Below are 18,239 nucleotides of genomic sequence, written 5' to 3' on the forward strand. Positions count from 1 at the left end.
GCGCATGCGCAGAAGATTAGCGGCGTAGGAGAAAAAGTTTCGCGCAGCTCTGGTTGCAGTAAAGCAGCAGAACAGTCTGCAGGGATCAGACTCAGCTCTGCAGTTTCCAAGCAGAATCAGGATTACTGCACCCCAGCTAAGGAAGAATCTAGAAACATGCTGTTACAGCTCGCAGCCCTTTTAAGTAAGTTTTCTTTTTAGTTTTGTTGAGGCAAAGCCTCTTTATGTAGAGGTCTGACCTATATAAAACATAGTTTCTCATTAACGTTTAAGTAGATATTAAGTAGATAACCTTCAATAGAAAATGAAATTCTGATTTATATAATTTTATAATGTCTTTTTAGCTTTTCTAAAACTGGAATTTAAGGGACCCTAAAATACAAGCAAACAAAGTATATATTGTATTACATTTCACTACTACCAGATGCATATAACAGTTTTTCTTCCACAAAGTTTTAGGGGCATGGGCTCTGGCAGATGTGCCTGAGCTGGAAGATGTTTGCACAGAGGGGAGCTGTTATCCTGCCACAGGAGATCTTCTCATTGGAAGAGCACACCAACTCTCGGCCACCTCCACATGCGGACTCCAGAAACCTGAGCCTTTTTGTATAGTCAGTCATTTGCAGGTAACCTATGTGCTGCAAACAGTTCAATCCTTCATTGTTGATTAAATATAGCTGTTTTAGCATTAAAAGTTTAGCAGTTAAGTTTGAATTATTGAATCATTACATAGTGTTAAAAATGTATTTTATTTTTCAAGTTGTAATTAAATTTATGGTCACGTCATGACATCAAATGATATACTGTATATTAATTTGAAATGAAAACTGCATCCCTTAGGGCTCTATACTCGCCTGATAATTGTATTTTATTGCCACAATTGAGAATTCATGTGGTTTATTTCCACTTGTGGGATTTCTTCCAACACCCTTTGGGGCTTTTATCTGTAACATCTTCAGAAAGAGATTTAATGCTGTGCTGTTATTTCATGTGGGTGTTTTTGGAACATGTTTGTCTTTAGAGATTTGTTTCCTTCGACTCTAGAATGTCTAGACTACTTCCTTCCAGACAAAACGCCTTAAAATGTTTTACGTAGGGCCATTGAACATCTCATGTGGGGCTTCCGAATCTTCAAAAATGCAATCTGCAGGTTTATAGGGGTTTGTTGATGCTATGGCTGAGTGATGATCACTCATACCACACCATAACAGGGAGATAATTACTTCCAAGTGTTGTCTCGAGACATATTGGATCGGTTCTTTTGATCCATTTATCTTCATCTCTTTTCACGTTCAATCATTTAAAATCATTTGGTGTCATCAAAGAAATACCTTTGCAGTGCAACATATTGAGTTGGAGAAGAGGTCAAATGGAGGTTATGAGGTGAAGGTGGACAGGAACTTATTTTAACGCACTAGCCACATTACAACACAACATATATCCCAATTTTCCAGCCAATTGCCCTCAATAGAGTCAAATTGCTTAAATAGGTTTTTAATTAAAAGAAAATGTCACAAAGCAGCTCTGAACATCTGGCCTCCACATGAAACCAATGCTCTCTGTGGGCCATCAGACTTTGCTGTGTCATGTAAGTCAGACCAAGTGGGTTGACTTGCTTCAGTATCTCAGGGACACTCACAGTCATTCATTTCGTTTGGAGAAGTTCTTACGTCACAAGAATGCCATTGACATTATCTGGTTTTCCACCCCCTCCATCGCAGGAAGAGAAGAAGTGCTTTGTGTGCGATTCCAGGGGAACCTACGATGAGAGCATACACCAAGTAACCAGCCACAGAATCGAAAATGTCGTGACTACGTTCGCCCCTAACCGCCTCAAGACTTGGTGGCAGTCAGAAAATGGTGAGTTGTGTTGTGACTCCAAACCAAACAATTGCACATCTTCCTTTCTTTTCAATACTATTCAGTACTATTTTAGGTGTTTACTCAGTCAAAGATCGTGTAGTTCTCACGGGAATTGATCAAAGCTGTGAAACAAAGTCTTATTAGAGGGAACGCTCTCTCATTAGTGTGTCCGTTAGTTCCCCTATAATCAGACCAATGGAGGGACTTACTACTTCAAAGCAGTTGTGTAATTGCTGACCAGTTAAGGTGATGACCAGTCTTTAAAGTGTGGAATGACATGTCTTTTTCCCTTGGGAAAGAGTTTTCTACCTGCCAATTGAAGATTGTGTCATTTATCCCATGCTGTTTCAGTCCAATAATAAAAAAAAACCCTGATTAATGTACTCAATTGTTTTACTTAATGTTAAAAACACATGACTTTTTTTTCCCTTATTTTTTTTTGCCATAGCATAGCCACTCTTATTTTTACTCTTAGACTTGTGTGACCCTTTAACAACTGTCCTTGGTTGTTGTGTTGCAACCTAATTTTGAATAAGCAGAAATGCAAATGTAGTTTTGAGAGCAACTTTCAGTGAATAATGACTTAAATTCTACAACCCGAATTCCGGAAATAGAACATAGATAACATAGCAAATGTTTAAACTGAGAAATTTTACACTTTTATCCACTTAATTAGCTCATTTAAAATTTAATGCCTGCGACAGGTCTCAAAAAAGTTGGCACGGGGGCAACAAATGGCTAAAAAAGCAAGCAGTTTTGAAAAGATTCAGCTGGGAGAACATCTAGTGATTAATTAAGTTAATTGATATCAGGTCTGTAACATGATTAGCTATAAAAGCTTTGTCTTAGAGAATCAGAGTCTCTCAGAAGTAAAGATGGGCAGAGGCTCTCCAATCTGTGAAAGACTGCGTAAAAAAATTGTGGAAAACTTTAAAAACAATGTTCCTCAACGTCAAATTGCAAAGGCTTTGCAAATCTCATCATCTACAGTGCATAACATCATCAAAAGATTCAGAGAAACTGGAGAAATCTCTGTGCGTAAGGGACAAGGCCGGAGACCTTTATTGGATGCCCGTTGTCTTCGGGCTCTCAGACGACACTGCATCACTCATCGGCATGATTGTGTCAATGACATTACTAAATGGGCCCAGGAATACTTTCAGAAACCACTGTCGGTAAACACAATCCGCCGTGCCATCAGCAGATGCCAACTAAAGCTCTATCATGCAAAAAGGAAGCCATATGTGAACATGGTCCAGAAGCGCCGTCGTGTCCTGTGGGCCAAGGCTCATTTAAAATGGACTATTTCAAAGTGGAATAGTGTTTTATGGTCAGACGAGTCCAAATTTGACATTCTTGTTGGAAATCACGGACGCCGTGTCCTCCGGGCTAAAGAGGAGGGAGACCTTCCAGCATGTTATCAGCGTTCAGTTCAAAAGCCAGCATCTCTGATGGTATGGGGGTGCATAAGTGCATACGGTATGGGCAGCTTGCATGTTTTGGAAGGCTCTGTGAATGCTGAAAGGTATATAAAGGTTTTAGAGCAACATATGCTTCCCTCCAAACAACGTCTATTTCAGGGAATGCCTTGTTTATTTCAGCAGGACAATGCAAAACCACATACTGCAGCTATAACAACAGCATGGCTTCGTCGTAGAAGAGTCCGGGTGCTAACCTGGCCTGCCTGCAGTCCAGATCTTTCACCTATAGAGAACATTTGGCGCATCATTAAACGAAAAATACGTCAAAGACGACCACGAACTCTTCAGCAGCTGGAAATCTATATAAGGCAAGAATGGGACCAAATTCCAACAGCAAAACTCCAGCAACTCATAGCCTCAATGCCCAGACGTCTTCAAACTGTTTTGAAAAGAAAAGGAGATGCTACACCATGGTAAACATGCCCCGTCCCAACTATTTTGAGACCTGTAGCAGAAATCAAAATTGAAATGAGCTCATTTTGTGCATAAAATTGTAAACTTTCTCAGTTTAAACATTTGCTATGTTATCTATGTTCTATTGTGAATAAAATATTGGCTCATGTGATTTGAAAGTCTTTTAGTTTTCATTTTATTAAAATTTAAAAATCGTCCCAACTTTTCCGGAATTCGGGTTGTATTCTGTTCCTCACATCGTGAGATTTTAAGACATACTTTACCTTGGAAAACTCCCATTATCCTACAACCACCCACTTGGTTGAGTTGCGAAACATTTTTGGCCAACATGGAGAAGGTCCAGCTGCTGCAAGCTATAATAATGTACAGTTCTACAAGCCATATGTTCCTTGATGACTCAAACAGACAGAGGAAATAGAAATCCAGAGATTTACTGGTTATTGCAGCGGAGGAGTGTGAAATTTAGTGGGACAGGAAACGAGGGGCCATGAATGCAACCAGAGAAGCCTGTGAATGTATTGTTTAGGAGAGAGTATGGGGTCCAGCAGCCAACTGGGCCAAAGGCCTGAGAATACCAGGGGTGACCTCCTACTTAATTAAAAATATGAATCTATTTATTCTTATTTTTGATGTTTATGGAACCCTAAAGACTTTTCCCACAAAACAAAAAGCAGATGTTTAGTGTAACTATAGAGCAGTAGAGTTCTGAAGTACTATTAGGGGAATTGTGCATTGCTTTTTAATGTACAAAATGCAGATGTTCCTATTACATTAATGGAAAAAAATTGGTGACACTTTACAATAAAGTCCCATGAGTTAATGGGATAGTTCATCCAAAAAATGTAATTTCGGGAAGTCGTGGTCTAATGGTTAGAGAGTCGGACTCCCAATTGAAAGGTTGTGAGTTCGAGTCCCGGGCCGGCAGGAATTGTAGGTGGGGGGAGTGCATGTACAGTTCTCTCTCCACCTTCAATACCACGACTTAGGTGCCCTTGAGCAAGGCATCGAACCCCCAACTGCTCCCCGGGCGCCGCAGCATAAATGGCTGCCCACTGCTCCGGGTGTGTGCTCACAGTGTGTGTGTGTGTTCACTGCTCTGTGTGTGTGCATTTCGGATGGGTTAAATGCAGAGCACAAATTCTGAGTATGGGTCACCATACTTGGCTGAATGTCACTTCACTTAATTACTCTCCCTCATATCGTTCCAAAACTGTGAAACCTTTGTTCATCTTTGGAACACAATTTAAGTTATTTTTGATGAAATCCGAAAGCTTTCTGACTCTCCATAGTCAACAACACAACTGACACTTAAATAGTCCACGTGACATCAGTGGTTCAACCTTAATTTTATGAAGCTAAGAGCTACTTTTGTGCATAAAGAAAACAAAATAACGACTTTATTCAACAATTTCTTCTCTTCTGTCTGTCTTCATCACGCGTTCACGACAATACCATGATGCGTAAAAAAACAACTGTTCATTGTTATTTCTTGTAAGCTTAGGTCCATAAAATAATATTAACAAATGCAACCTTTGACCTTAACAATGTATTAATACATTTTAAAATTATCTTTGACTAAGATTAATAAACATTAAGCAGTATTTTCATTGTTAGTTTCTTGTTAATGTGCAGCTAACTAATTTTAACAAATGAAACCTTATTGTAAAGCATTACCAAAACATCACACAAAATATCTTTTTAATCTCAATTGTTTCTCCTAACCAGCAGTTAGATTAAATAGAGAACAAATAGAGACTTTCATTTCATTTAGAGACAATTAATATATTATAACATATTCAAGGTAGGGTTCATGACAAATAATGAGAATAAAATTATTATCACCTTTGTTTGTAAAACAATAGAATATATATATATATATATATTTATATTTATATTTAGATATTCTATATATGTTGTTGTTTTATGCATAGAATGAATAATGGGGTCCAGGTTTTAAGCTTTTATATTAAGTCATTGTATTAAAGTCTTTTAAGACCATGAGATAATGAAAATAAAGATTGCAAAACAGTGATGCCATATAAGACGATTTTTGGTTCCTCAAAGAACTTTTCAGTCAACAGTTCTTAAAAGAACACCTTTGTGTGTGAAGAGCATTTTAAACATGTAAATAATTTTTCTATGGAATGGAATGGTTCTTGAAAAGTTCTTCATGAAACCACAGATGCAAGAAAAGAGCCTAAAGAACTGTTTGGCACTTAACTAATGGAACTGCATTAATAAATGTGGAGAAATGTAACTCTTTGTCTTAAGTCATGTCTTTATCTCTCTCTTTCTCAGGCCTGGAGAACGTCACAATCCAGTTGAACCTGGAGGCAGAGTTCCACTTCACCCACCTTATCATGACCTTTAAAGTAAGTGCTGAGGGGACAGTCAGCTGGTGATGTGTGTTTTGGGGGGAAGGTGTCGCCACAGCCCCGGGCTGAGGTGAGATTTGCGGTGGTTAGGAGTGAATGTGGGAAGGGAAGGGGGGCTGATGTGAATTTGGCTGGCAGGAGGGGAAGTGCTGCTCAGTGTGTGGGAGCCGTGGGAGGTCAGGGATAAACCCAGCTGTGCAGCTGACTGAAACGACTGGAATGCTTTAGCTGAAGATTACATTTCAGCATGATCTCTCTTCAGCAATGCAGTTCAAAGAAACCAGAGAGAGCGCATTTGAAACGACTGGCGTCAAGAGAACAATAGTGCTCATGTGATGCTGATTGGAACGATTGTTGGGACATTGTACAGGGACAAAACTTTCATCACTATTTGTTTGTTATAATATAATATAACATTATGTTTGATCCAATACCAAATTCTATCCAAGCCAGTAATGGCAATATCGATACTAGTACTTAAACTAAATGGAAATTTTCATAATAACGGTACAGTGTCTAGGTATTTAACATTGTGCCTTAAAAAACATATAAAAAATTATGAAATTATGAAACTAGAGATTTCGTTTCATAATAAAATAAAAATACATCACTAGTTTCATAATTTCTCACAATATGCTGTTTATTTGTTGTTGGATTTAACTAAAAATGAAAATTAACGAAAACTATATAAAAAAATGGCTAACAATGACAAGAACTTAAATTAATTACTATAACTTTGACTAGAAATCATGAAACCAAAAAATATTACTTTCAATTGCTTTCAATACTAAAATAACACTGGATGATATAATGCTATAATGTTTTCTGCATAATTTATTAACTTTAAAATTTAAGCCCTTTTTCAGAATGAATATACATTTTGTAACTAAATTATAATGTTGAGATGCATAAATTCACTTGCAGCATTTAAATCGATTTATTTGACTTTTTAGTGTTTTATTTTTAATGACACAAAATATTATTTTAATGGCATCCATTTATCTGTTAATGGCTATAACATGACAATAATAATATATTATTTTTAGGCCAGAATTTCCATATTGAAAAAAATATACCTTCTTAAAAACCTATTATTATTATTATTGATTATTATCAAAAATGTCACATTTCATCATGATTTAGTGATAGTTTTATGGCACAAATTAAAACACGGTAATTTTGGATAAAAAAATGGATAACACTTTATGTTAAGGTGGCATAGTTACATACATTACATGCAATTACTTCAATAACAGTAAATTAGGCATAATTTTAAGCAACTAACCCTAACTAACCCCTGTAGTTGATTAAAATTACAGAGTACTAATTTCTGTAATTTAAGGTAATGTCACCTTAAGATAAAGTGTAACCAAAAAAACAGTATAGATATTATGTAAGGAAGCATTATCATCCATATTTGAGTATCAATCCAAAGTGGACGGTGTCCTCTTATGCTCCCTATCTAGACGTTCAGACCTGCTGCTATGGTGATCGAACGGTCGTCAGACTTCGGGAAGACTTGGCAAGTGTACCGTTACTTCGCCTATGACTGCGAATCCTCCTTCCCCTTCATCTCTCAAGGACCCATGACCAAAGTGGACGACGTTATCTGCGATTCCCGCTACTCCGACATTGAACCCTCAACTGAGGGCGAGGTGAGCTCTGGAAATGCACCGCGCTTCTGGTGAATACTTGCTCATATACTGGATTTTCCATTGACTCTTGTTCCTTTGGCCTCTGAAGGCCATCTTTAGGGTTTTGGATCCAGCCTTCAGGATTGATGATCCCTACAGCCCCAGAATTCAAAGTAAGGACACAAATGAAAACATTTTAATATACATGCTTGTCATTAAGTGGTGTAAAAGTGTGAACCCAACTTCTTGCTTCATTTCATTTATAGACATGTTAAAGATCACTAATCTGAGGGTGAAGTTCACTAAACTGCACACTCTCGGGGACAATCTTCTGGACTCACGTATAGAGATCAAGGAGAAGTACTACTACTCAGTCTACGACATGGTGGTCAGAGGAAACTGTTTTTGCTATGGTCACGCGTCTGAATGCGCCCCCGTCGATGGAGCTGGAGAGGTTGTGGAGGGCATGGTGAGTTTTAGGCCATGCATGTTGATAACTGTTTATTTATTTTTATTTTTTCATTATTTTTTTTTACATTATATATTTTACATAGATTTTTTTTGTGCAATTATAGTATTTATTGTTATATTTGAATTATAGTTATTTTTATTATATTACATTTTTTCTTAATTTTTCCCTCCAATCGCCACCACAAATTGACTTAGCAATTACGAACTGACTGAGCTGAAAATATAACATTTTAATGCAGCAATATACCTGAATGAATTGTAGATAAATAAAGCTAATTTAATTGGTTTTTGATTTATGCCACATTTAAATGCAGCAGACCCTTTTGTGGCTTTTTAAACCTCTGCTTTGAAGAAAACATCTCACACACATTTGTCATGGGAAGAAATCGTTTGAAGTCACATCACAGTCTGCAGCTAATTCAGTTTGGATCTGTTTCACATCAGTATGAAAGTATGCGGACCGCCTCGTGGTTTCATTATTGAATAGTTTACAGAGCAAATAACCATGTGGCAGAGAAAATGCACGCAGTGTCTGTTGTTTACAAACCTTTTTTGGTTGTGTTTCATTTATGCTTGAAGTTGTAGCATGTGTTTCTGTCGTTTTAGATCAATGATTTGAAAAGCCAAAGACGAAATACACCAAAGGAATGAGGTTCCTGTTTAGTCTGAGGTCTTCTCTGTTTGCAATCCGTCTGCACTGAGATGTGTCTCAGTCTTTTGCGGTCCTTAGAAAAAAGTAATGAACAGATCTTACATCCAGATCTCAATCTCACTACCTTTTTATGTGCAAGAACTTCAAAGGCACTGATGTGACTCTAGTTCATTTCCAGGCACAGAGCAGTTCTGTGAAAGCTCACATATAGACTGCATCTAGATCTGTGTCTGTGCCAGGACCGGGGCTTGTTTAATGCAGACCAGATGCATCCAGTATAAACATTTCCTGTTGCCATCTGGTTTAGGGCCGGATTTGTAGACCGTTCTGAGCAACTCCATCTTTTTTCTAAGTTTCTGTTGTAAACTTTTCTCTTGTAGGGTCTGAGTAGGAAATTAGCTCAAATTCATTTCTGAGGACAGGAGAACAAGACTTACTTGTTTATAATTTGTGGTGCCTTTAAATATCCTGTTCCACACTTAGTCTCAGTTTGATTACATTTATTTTGTTCTTGGTTATCATTGTTATGTCTGTTTTGCCGTAGGTCCATGGCCATTGTATGTGTAATCATAATACCATGGGGCTGAACTGTGAGCGCTGTCAGGACTTTTACCATGACCTGCCCTGGAGACCCGCAGAGGGACGCAACACAAACGCCTGTAAAAGTATGATCTTCTGCAATGTTCAGTGATGGCCAATGAAATCATGCTCATTTTTTATTTATTTTTTGTCTGAATCTATTAATTTATTTAAAAATAACTTTTTATGACAAAGTGAATTCTGGTTATAAAGTGTAGTGATATTTATGTTAAAATATACTGAAAATGCACTATTACATTTTACTTGATGGTTTCATCACATGGCTTTGAGTTATTTAATACATATTTTTTTAATTAAACAAAATGTTTTAAATGATCCGATCCGTGACTCAGAATCCATAATGTGATCTGAACCATGAGTTTTGTGATCTGTTGCGCCACTGAAGCCCCTTTCACATTGCACATTGCACATCGGTCCCGGAAAATTGCTGGGTCACCTTCTGTGTGAACACAAACATGTCCTGGGATTGATCCCGGGTTGGTGACCTAGTAACATTGCCGGGTTCAGTCCCGGAATGAGCTGTGTGTGAGCAAAAGACAGAACTAATGCCGTAAAGGGTGTGTCGTAGTGATTACGCACGTTATCCTGCAACTCTTTTACCAGGTGTTTTGAAGGAAGATCAACGTTCACGACAAAACAAATATGCGCAAACTGTAATGAAGCAGAGATCAGTTAGTTCCTCACTATCTGCGCTGAAGCTGAGATCGTTCACCAGCTTTAGTGAAAGTTAATGTGCCTAACGTTTTCAACGCGTACATTACACGTCACGCCCAGATGTCACGTGTCGTTACGGGACCTTTACAGGGTTGTGTGTGAACGCACGGACATATTCCAGGTAATCACTGGCAGTGTGAAAGGGGCAAAATCTAGCGCAATTGCCAGGACACATTACCCGTGTATTTTCCGTAATCGCAGTGTGAAAGGGGCGTAATAGTTTTTACACATAGTAATTCTCGTAAACATGGTTATAGTCTTTAAACGTCAATTCTATGTTATGCAATCATTACTGCGTTATAGTTTTTAAACATGGCAAATTCATTTGTGAAATTGTTTCTGCACTATAGATTTTAAAACTCGTAATTGTTTATAATGCAATTGTTATGGCGTTATAGTCTATAAACATCATAATTCTTTGTTATGCCATAGTTATTGCATTTTAGTTTTTAAATGTCGTGCAGTTGTTACTGCATTCTAGTTTATAAACAACGTTGTTCTTTATTGTGTAACTGTTACTCCATTACAGTTTTTATGTCGTAATTTGTCGTGCTGTTAATGCATTATAGTTTTTAAACTTTGTCATACTTTGTCAAAATTGTTTTTTTGTTACAGTTGTTACTTAATCATCTGCCATTTCTTTGCTTCTTTCACAGAGTGTAACTGCAATCATCACTCTGATTCCTGTCATTTCGACATGGCCGTGTATCAGGCGTCGGGTAATGTGAGCGGCGGCGTGTGCGACGACTGCAGACACAACACCATGGGTCACAAGTGTGAGCAGTGCAAGCCCTTCTTCTACCAGCATCCGGAGAAAGACATCCGCGACCCCAACATCTGCGAGTGTACGTGTCCCCTCTCATTTCCTCTCCTTTCGTTTCCTCTGAGGTTTTTTCCCCCTTCAGACGGCCGCTGCTCCTCTACCTGTCTGGTCTAGTTTGTGATGAGAGTCTGGTCTAGCTGTTGCTTTGTTCATCTCTGCTCGTGCAGATTTGGGAGCAGAAACACCTGGGCTTTGAAGTAGTCCGTTACCACAAGGTGAAGCGCCGCCCTTCCTCAAACCACACGCGTCTAGGGTTTCACATTCCTCTTTTGTTGTGGTGACTGAGGTTTTTCAGTTTGAACTCTTTGACCACAGAGCAGAAATGTGGTGTCTGAGTTTTACATCAAACTATGATAATAGCTTAAAATGCAATACAATTTGTTAATATTAATCCAATTATGAACATGGAGTAACAATAAAAATACTATTTATTTATTTGATTAATGTACATTTCTATGTGTATTTTTAGCATTTCAAACTAGTATTCATTACTAACTTCTAAACAAACATGAATTAACAAAAAATTATTTTGTAGATATTTAAATGAATGTTTAAGTATTAAGTATTAATTAGCATTAATTCTGAACAAATATATATATATATATATATATATATATATATATATATATATGTTAATGTTAATCTATATATATATATCAATGTTAATATATTATATTAACATCAATGTACATTGTAGATGAATAATTCTGTTAACTAATGTTAACAAACTAAATTTTATTGTTGTGTGTCCAGTATTTGTTGTGTGAACAATGCTAAACAATGGAAGTATCTTTCGTGAACTTTGTACTAGATAGTTTTAACAAAATTAGTAGCAAAAAACAGTATCGCGATAAAAAAAAGTTGGCACAGAGCATCTTTACTGCTGCACTGAATTTCCATGGCTCCGTGTGTTAGTTTTCCCAGCTGTCCACAGTTCTTCCTATTGTCTTTAAGTACGCTGTCCGGATTGATCTTTTCCAGCCTGTAACTGCGATCCGGTCGGCTCTCTCAATGGTGGGGTGTGTGATCCGCTGACAGACGTGTCTCTCGGACTGATTGCGGGTCAGTGTCGCTGTAAGCCTAATGTGGAGGGTGAGCGCTGTGACCAATGCAAACAGGGCCATTACGGACTCAGCGACGACCCTCTGGGATGCCAGCGTAAGTCCATGCCATACACAATATATAGCCAACCCAAATCATTCATCAATTCATGTTCATGGTTTTGAAAGATCTCAAATAAAAGTTCCTTTGGTTTTGTTGTTACCCAGCATGCACGTGCAATGCTTTGGGGACGGTTCCAGGTGCAAGTCCATGTGATACAGACTCAGGAAACTGCTACTGTAAACGTCTGGTTACCGGAAGGAACTGTGACCAGTGTCTGGTGCGTCTTCTGTTTACTTTATCAGTTCATTCATTTTTCTTTGTACACTGTGCTTTTATAATATGTAATGACACTTTTGTAAATGATTGTAAATCATACAACAGTTTTATTAAATGTGCATTGATATATATATATAGTTACATTATAGGACTAGGTGGTACTCTCCCATATTACTATTGCACCTGCCTGAGAAGTCTCAGTCGGCCCCCCTGTTTTCACCTCTGTTGTTATGGGTTCCAGACTGATTCCCTCCTCTTTAATACAGAGCCATCGACTCGATTTTTCAGCGGCACTAGAAAGGGCCTTGAAAGCTTGCCATTGGGATTGGCCTTAGATTCCTAGTTCCTTTAACAGTTTGATGACAGATCTCCTCACGTAGGCCCTACAGCCAACTTCGACTGGACAAACCTTTGTTTTCCAGCCACGTTGCTTTGCATTATCTGCCAGCTCAGAATACTTAAGACTCTTGCGTTCATAGGCCTCCTCCACCGCATCCTCCCAGGGCACAGTGAGCTCTATGATGTACGCAGTACGTAGTGAAGAGAACCAGGTCTAAGGTTGATAACTGCAATTTCAGCCGGGAAGCAGAGCCTATGATTTAAGTCGACAGAGAGCTTCCAATCACAATCTCCTCTCAGCTGGTCAGTGTTTGGGGTCTTCACCTTGACCCCACATGCCCCTTCACCCACAAACTCCTTTCCCTTTCCATGATGTCCTAACATGATGTCCTGATGGATGTCTTCCTGTTCTCCAGAAATGCCGCAAGACACTTCAGTGCCTGGTTGTGCCTCCAGGTATACCAGCCTTGCATCAGGCTTACCTTACAGCCTACCAGGTTCGCTGATCTTCTCTGGATCTTTTCTGAACCATTGGTTGAGGTTCACTGGTGAAAGCAGGACATCATCATTGGTTTGTAAAAGGAAGCTGATCTGGAAGGCTTCCGTGCCTCACAGCTCCTTCCAAGAGAGCTCCACTTCTTCCCACCTCATCCACTGGCCTTGATTTACCTGTGAGATTGCTTTTGCACATCTCGTTGCTTGCTCTTGCTGGGGCACCACCTCAACCACCAATGTTCTACTTTTGAGCACTTTTACTCCTCTACCAGGCTGGACACTGGAAGCTCCAGGACACCTTTTCATTTTAACAATTATATTTATTTATTTCTCCAGATTACTTGCATTCAGTTATTCCAAAATGTGATCATTTGCCTTTAAGAACCGCTGCTTACATTTTGCTTCTTGTGAGGTCTGTCGTAAACACTGTGGTGTTTAAATGGTCTTTTTAACTCTCTCTCTCTCTCATAGCCTCAGCACTGGGGTCTCAGTAATGACATGGATGGCTGCAGACCTTGTGACTGTGATCATGGTGGTGCAATCAACAACAAGTGAGTAAAACTAGTTCCTGAATCTCTCATTCAAATACATTTTATCACTATTATTATTGCTACCATTTTTAGCATTTTAGAATAACTTTCTATTATTATTAGATCAGGTTTTAGTCCATTTTTATATGCTTTTGTCATTTGTATTCGTTTTTCTTTTTCTGTAATTCATATTTTTGTATAGCTTTTATCTATTTTTATTATATTACCTAGTAAAAACTTCCTGTGCCATAATACTTCAGAAGCATTAACATATTTACTGACATATTTCTTAAGACTTACTAATATCAAATTATTAGTGCTGTCAAATGATTAATTGCGATTAATCGCATCCAAAATAAAAGTGTTTTTTTTTTACACAATATATGTCTGTATACTGTGTATATGTATTATGTATATATAAATACAAACACATGCATGTATATATTTAAGAATTTTTTTTACATATTAAATATATTTATATATAATATCAAATATAAGAATATGAATATATAAATGTATAATTATAAATATTATCAAAATATATACAGTATGTGTGTGTATTTATATATACATAATAAATAAACACCGTATACATTAAACAAAAACTTTCATTTTGGATGCGATTAATCGCGATTAATCGTTTGACAGCACTAAAAATTATATTTAAACTTTATTTGGTAGTATTATATACATATATAAAATTACATATATATATATATATGTAATTTTATTTTGTTACCAGAATATTTTGTTAACAATAATAACACCACCCACCACCTTTAACTTATGCCTCTTTCTGAGGAGAGCTGTGCTATTACTTTTCTTTATGATCAGAAGTAGATTTTTGACAACAAAATGGATTAAAAAAGCTTACATTTTCTTCAGAATTTGTAAAACTCTACTTGCTAATCCTACTGCCCTGTTTTCTTAGTAAGTAGAATCAGTGTGTTGGGGAAATACTGGCAGGAAGCCTGAGATAACATTGAAAATAATGTTTCTAAGTCTGTATCATCCAATAAGAAAACTGTATTTACATGAGTTTCAAAGGCAGGCTTTAACTGCAGTCCAACAAACAGACGGGTGCCGTTTCTCACAGGTTTTGAGTCTTAAGCATTAAATATGTCCTCCAGAGCTATTTTCCTCCAGATCTCTAGGAAGGGCCATCTAAATTTCCTCTTGTTATCTCTTTTCCCAGTTGCTCTCCAGAAACGGGTCAGTGTCAGTGTCGCGAGCACATGTTTGGCAGACGCTGTGACCAGGTGGAATCTGGTTTTTACTTCATCGCTCTGGACCACTACACTTACGAAGCTGAGGACGCCAAGTTTGGACCTGTAAGTGTCCTCATTACCGCCATCCGTCGAAGTATTTGAGTGTTAGAGTGATGTATTTCTATATATATCTCTATCGGTAGGGTGTGACGGTTGTCCCAAGACCCAAGCCTCAGGACAGATCCCCTACTTGGACTGGCATTGGTTTTGTGAACGTTCCTGAAGGAGCCTATCTTGAGTTCAGCATCGACAACATCCCCTACTCCATGGAGTATGACATTATCATCCGATATGAACCTCAGGTGACTTCCTCTACAGTATAACACTAGCATGAACATGTTTGAGCAGCCTTGAGTTAAAGGCTAAGCAGATACATCATTACATCATCTGTTGCTCTTTCATGGCGTGTAGCTGCCAGAGCAGTGGGAAGAAGTGTTGATGACTGTCATCAGGCCTCGCGTCATTACCGCCGACAGCCGCTGTGCAAACACAATGCCTGACGATGACAACCAGGTGGTGTCTCTGCATCCCGGATCCAGGTATGAGATCATTAAAATATGGACCACCTGATGCACATTACCTTTCATCCATTAATAACTAGGCAGTATTTGAAGTCATCATGCAGTAGATGTAGTCCTTAAATAAACTAAAACGATTAAAAACAATTGAAATAAAGCTGAAATAAAATAAAACTACACAAAACATTTGAAAAGACTACTAAGAAAATGTGAAATGTTGTTTTTTCAACTAACTGAGCTAAGTTAAAGCACTAAAAGTACTAACTGTAAAACTTAACTAAAGTAAAAACTGAAATAAAAATGAATTTAACCCAAATACAAATAAATAAGTAAAGACAACAAAAGTGTATAATCGAATTACTAAAAATGTAACTCATCAAAAATGTATAAAAACTACAATAATATATAAATAATGTTTTTTATCACTATTTTTTACAGTGATTATTTATATTCTACTGTAGTATTTTTTTATATATATAGAATTGTCTTTTACTTTTATATATTCAGTTTTAATTTTAGTTTAAGGTTTGTTAATTTTGATGTTCTTTTGTCGTTTTTATTCGTTTTTGTTTTTTTGACACATTTCTTCACAGAGTTCAGTTCAGTTTTATTAATCCATCTTAAACATATTTATTTCAGTTAGTTTCCAAAGCAAGTTTATATTTTCAAGATTTCCATCAAATATTTATATAATATGTAAATGCAAAAAAAAAAAGTCATACAAAACCTCGCATTTAAAAGCTAACTCAATATATTAATAAAAGCTACAATAGTATGTAAATGATACTAAAAAAACACTGAAGGCTATTCTAGATGAACAACATTTTGCTAATTTTAACCAAATTGTAAGTAAGGTTAATCCCGTAATTCCAGAATGTATTGCAACAAATCCAGAGAGGTATTCATTATAGATATACGTATTTATTGCATTCAAAGCTTAAAAGGGTTAGTTCACCCAAAAATGAAAATGTCTAAATGCTAAGGTAAAGTCAATTGCATAGTGAGTATTTGTATGGCACAGAGTTCCTGTCTATGTAGAGCATTCAGAATCAGTTCTTTTGATGTGCCTCTTCAGTTAGGATGCTGCCTAGTTAGGTTTTTAGTCAGATGCGATCACATCAGCAAGATTTAGGTGAAAATTTGCAGCCAATAAAAAGACCCATTGTGTATAGTCAATATTGTAGTGATGCATGAAGCACATCTGAAAGAGACATCACTTTCAAACAAAGCAGATTCTGTCGTTCGGTGCGGCATATTTGCATGACCAACTTGAACCTGTTGCGAAATCTGCATGTGGAAATCTTTCTCCCTCATCCAGAATATGAGAATGTGCCAATTTCTATTGAAAGGACTCGATTCAAATGGAAAATGTGACTGCACCTTCAGATGGCTGTTCGCTAGGATTCATTAAGCTGATGTCTTTGAGTGTTAAATCTGAGAAAATGTATTCTCTTGGTTTTGCCCATCAGGTATGTGGTGCTGTCTAGGCCTGTGTGTTTTGAAGAAGGCTTGAACTACACCGTGCGCTTGAGTCTGTCTCTCTACTCAGCTCTCAGCGATGTGCAGTCACCGTACACTCTCATCGACTCGGTAGACTCCCTCTTTTACCCTATTAGACAGACAATATCAGCTGCACTGGAATCTTCAAATGCTGAATGACCGATTTCTATTCTTGCTCTCAGATCGTCCTCATGCCACACTGCAAAAACCTGGATATTTTCTCTGGCTCTGGTTCAGAGGGTGGAGACATGGTGACCAACAGCGCCTGGGAAACCTTCCAGCGCTACCGCTGTTTGGAGAACAGCCAAGCTGTGGTGAAAACACCCATGACTGATATCTGCAGGAATTACATCTTCAGTGTGTCCGCTTTTCTGCACCAGGGAGTTAAAGGTACCTCCATAACTTCATAATAAATTACCCACCTTAAATATAAAAAAAACTACTTTAAACTAATAATATTTCTGATGATATGTGTTAAATCATGTTCTTAAGTATTTCCTTCCTATGAAGAAGAAGCCCAGACAAATGCTACATGATTTTATGTTGAGTTAAATTTCAGAAACATTTTATTGTGTAATAAAACCAAAAATCTTTATTCATACTGTGGGACTTTTAATCGTAAAGAAGCCTGAAATACACCAGGACTCTTATTTTAAAATGCATATACTTTACCATTACTGACTGTTCATTCAAAAAGTTGCACATAAAATATTTTATTCATTTTATTTCACTTTTGAGTTAAAAAACTGGTCGAATTTAAGATTTCGCAAAAATTTGTTCATTATGGCCTTGTCTAGCAATCCCAGTGCTCCTAATGGTAATTAAACATCTTTATTTGTATGTTTTACAAATAAATATACACATATAAACAGATAAATATACACGTATAAACAGATAAATATACACGTATAAACAGATAAATATACACGTATAAACAGATAAATATACACGTATAAACCGATAAATATACACGTATAAACCGATAAATATACACGTATAAACCGATAAATATACACGTATAAACCGATAAATATACACGTATAAACCGATAAATATACACGTATAAACAGATAAATATACACGTATAAACAGATAAATATACACGTATAAACCGATAAATATACACGTATAAACCGATAAATATACACGTATAAACCGATAAATATACACGTATAAACCGAT

At 37.1% G+C, this 18,239-nt stretch overlaps 1 protein-coding gene across 1 annotated transcript in view; it reads left to right on the top strand.

Annotated features, from left to right (window-relative positions):
• The first annotated feature begins 27 nt into the window (after positions 1 to 27).
• Positions 28 to 18,239, top strand: part of lamb1a (laminin, beta 1a) — a 39,587-nt gene continuing 21,375 nt past the window's right edge. The window contains exons 1-17 of the mRNA XM_059536089.1: positions 28 to 184; positions 454 to 626; positions 1,722 to 1,860; positions 6,057 to 6,130; positions 7,600 to 7,788; positions 7,877 to 7,940; positions 8,034 to 8,236; positions 9,435 to 9,555; positions 10,861 to 11,049; positions 12,009 to 12,185; positions 12,296 to 12,408; positions 13,713 to 13,792; positions 14,967 to 15,102; positions 15,183 to 15,341; positions 15,451 to 15,578; positions 17,027 to 17,147; positions 17,240 to 17,447. Of these exons, the coding sequence (XP_059392072.1) occupies positions 157 to 184; positions 454 to 626; positions 1,722 to 1,860; positions 6,057 to 6,130; positions 7,600 to 7,788; positions 7,877 to 7,940; positions 8,034 to 8,236; positions 9,435 to 9,555; positions 10,861 to 11,049; positions 12,009 to 12,185; positions 12,296 to 12,408; positions 13,713 to 13,792; positions 14,967 to 15,102; positions 15,183 to 15,341; positions 15,451 to 15,578; positions 17,027 to 17,147; positions 17,240 to 17,447 (2,302 nt within the window). The 5' untranslated portion in view covers positions 28 to 156. The remainder of the gene's footprint in view (positions 185 to 453; positions 627 to 1,721; positions 1,861 to 6,056; positions 6,131 to 7,599; positions 7,789 to 7,876; positions 7,941 to 8,033; positions 8,237 to 9,434; positions 9,556 to 10,860; positions 11,050 to 12,008; positions 12,186 to 12,295; positions 12,409 to 13,712; positions 13,793 to 14,966; positions 15,103 to 15,182; positions 15,342 to 15,450; positions 15,579 to 17,026; positions 17,148 to 17,239; positions 17,448 to 18,239) is intronic.

Source organism: Carassius carassius, chromosome 43, assembly GCF_963082965.1.
Source record: "Carassius carassius chromosome 43, fCarCar2.1, whole genome shotgun sequence".
Lineage (NCBI taxonomy): Eukaryota > Metazoa > Chordata > Actinopteri > Cypriniformes > Cyprinidae > Carassius > Carassius carassius.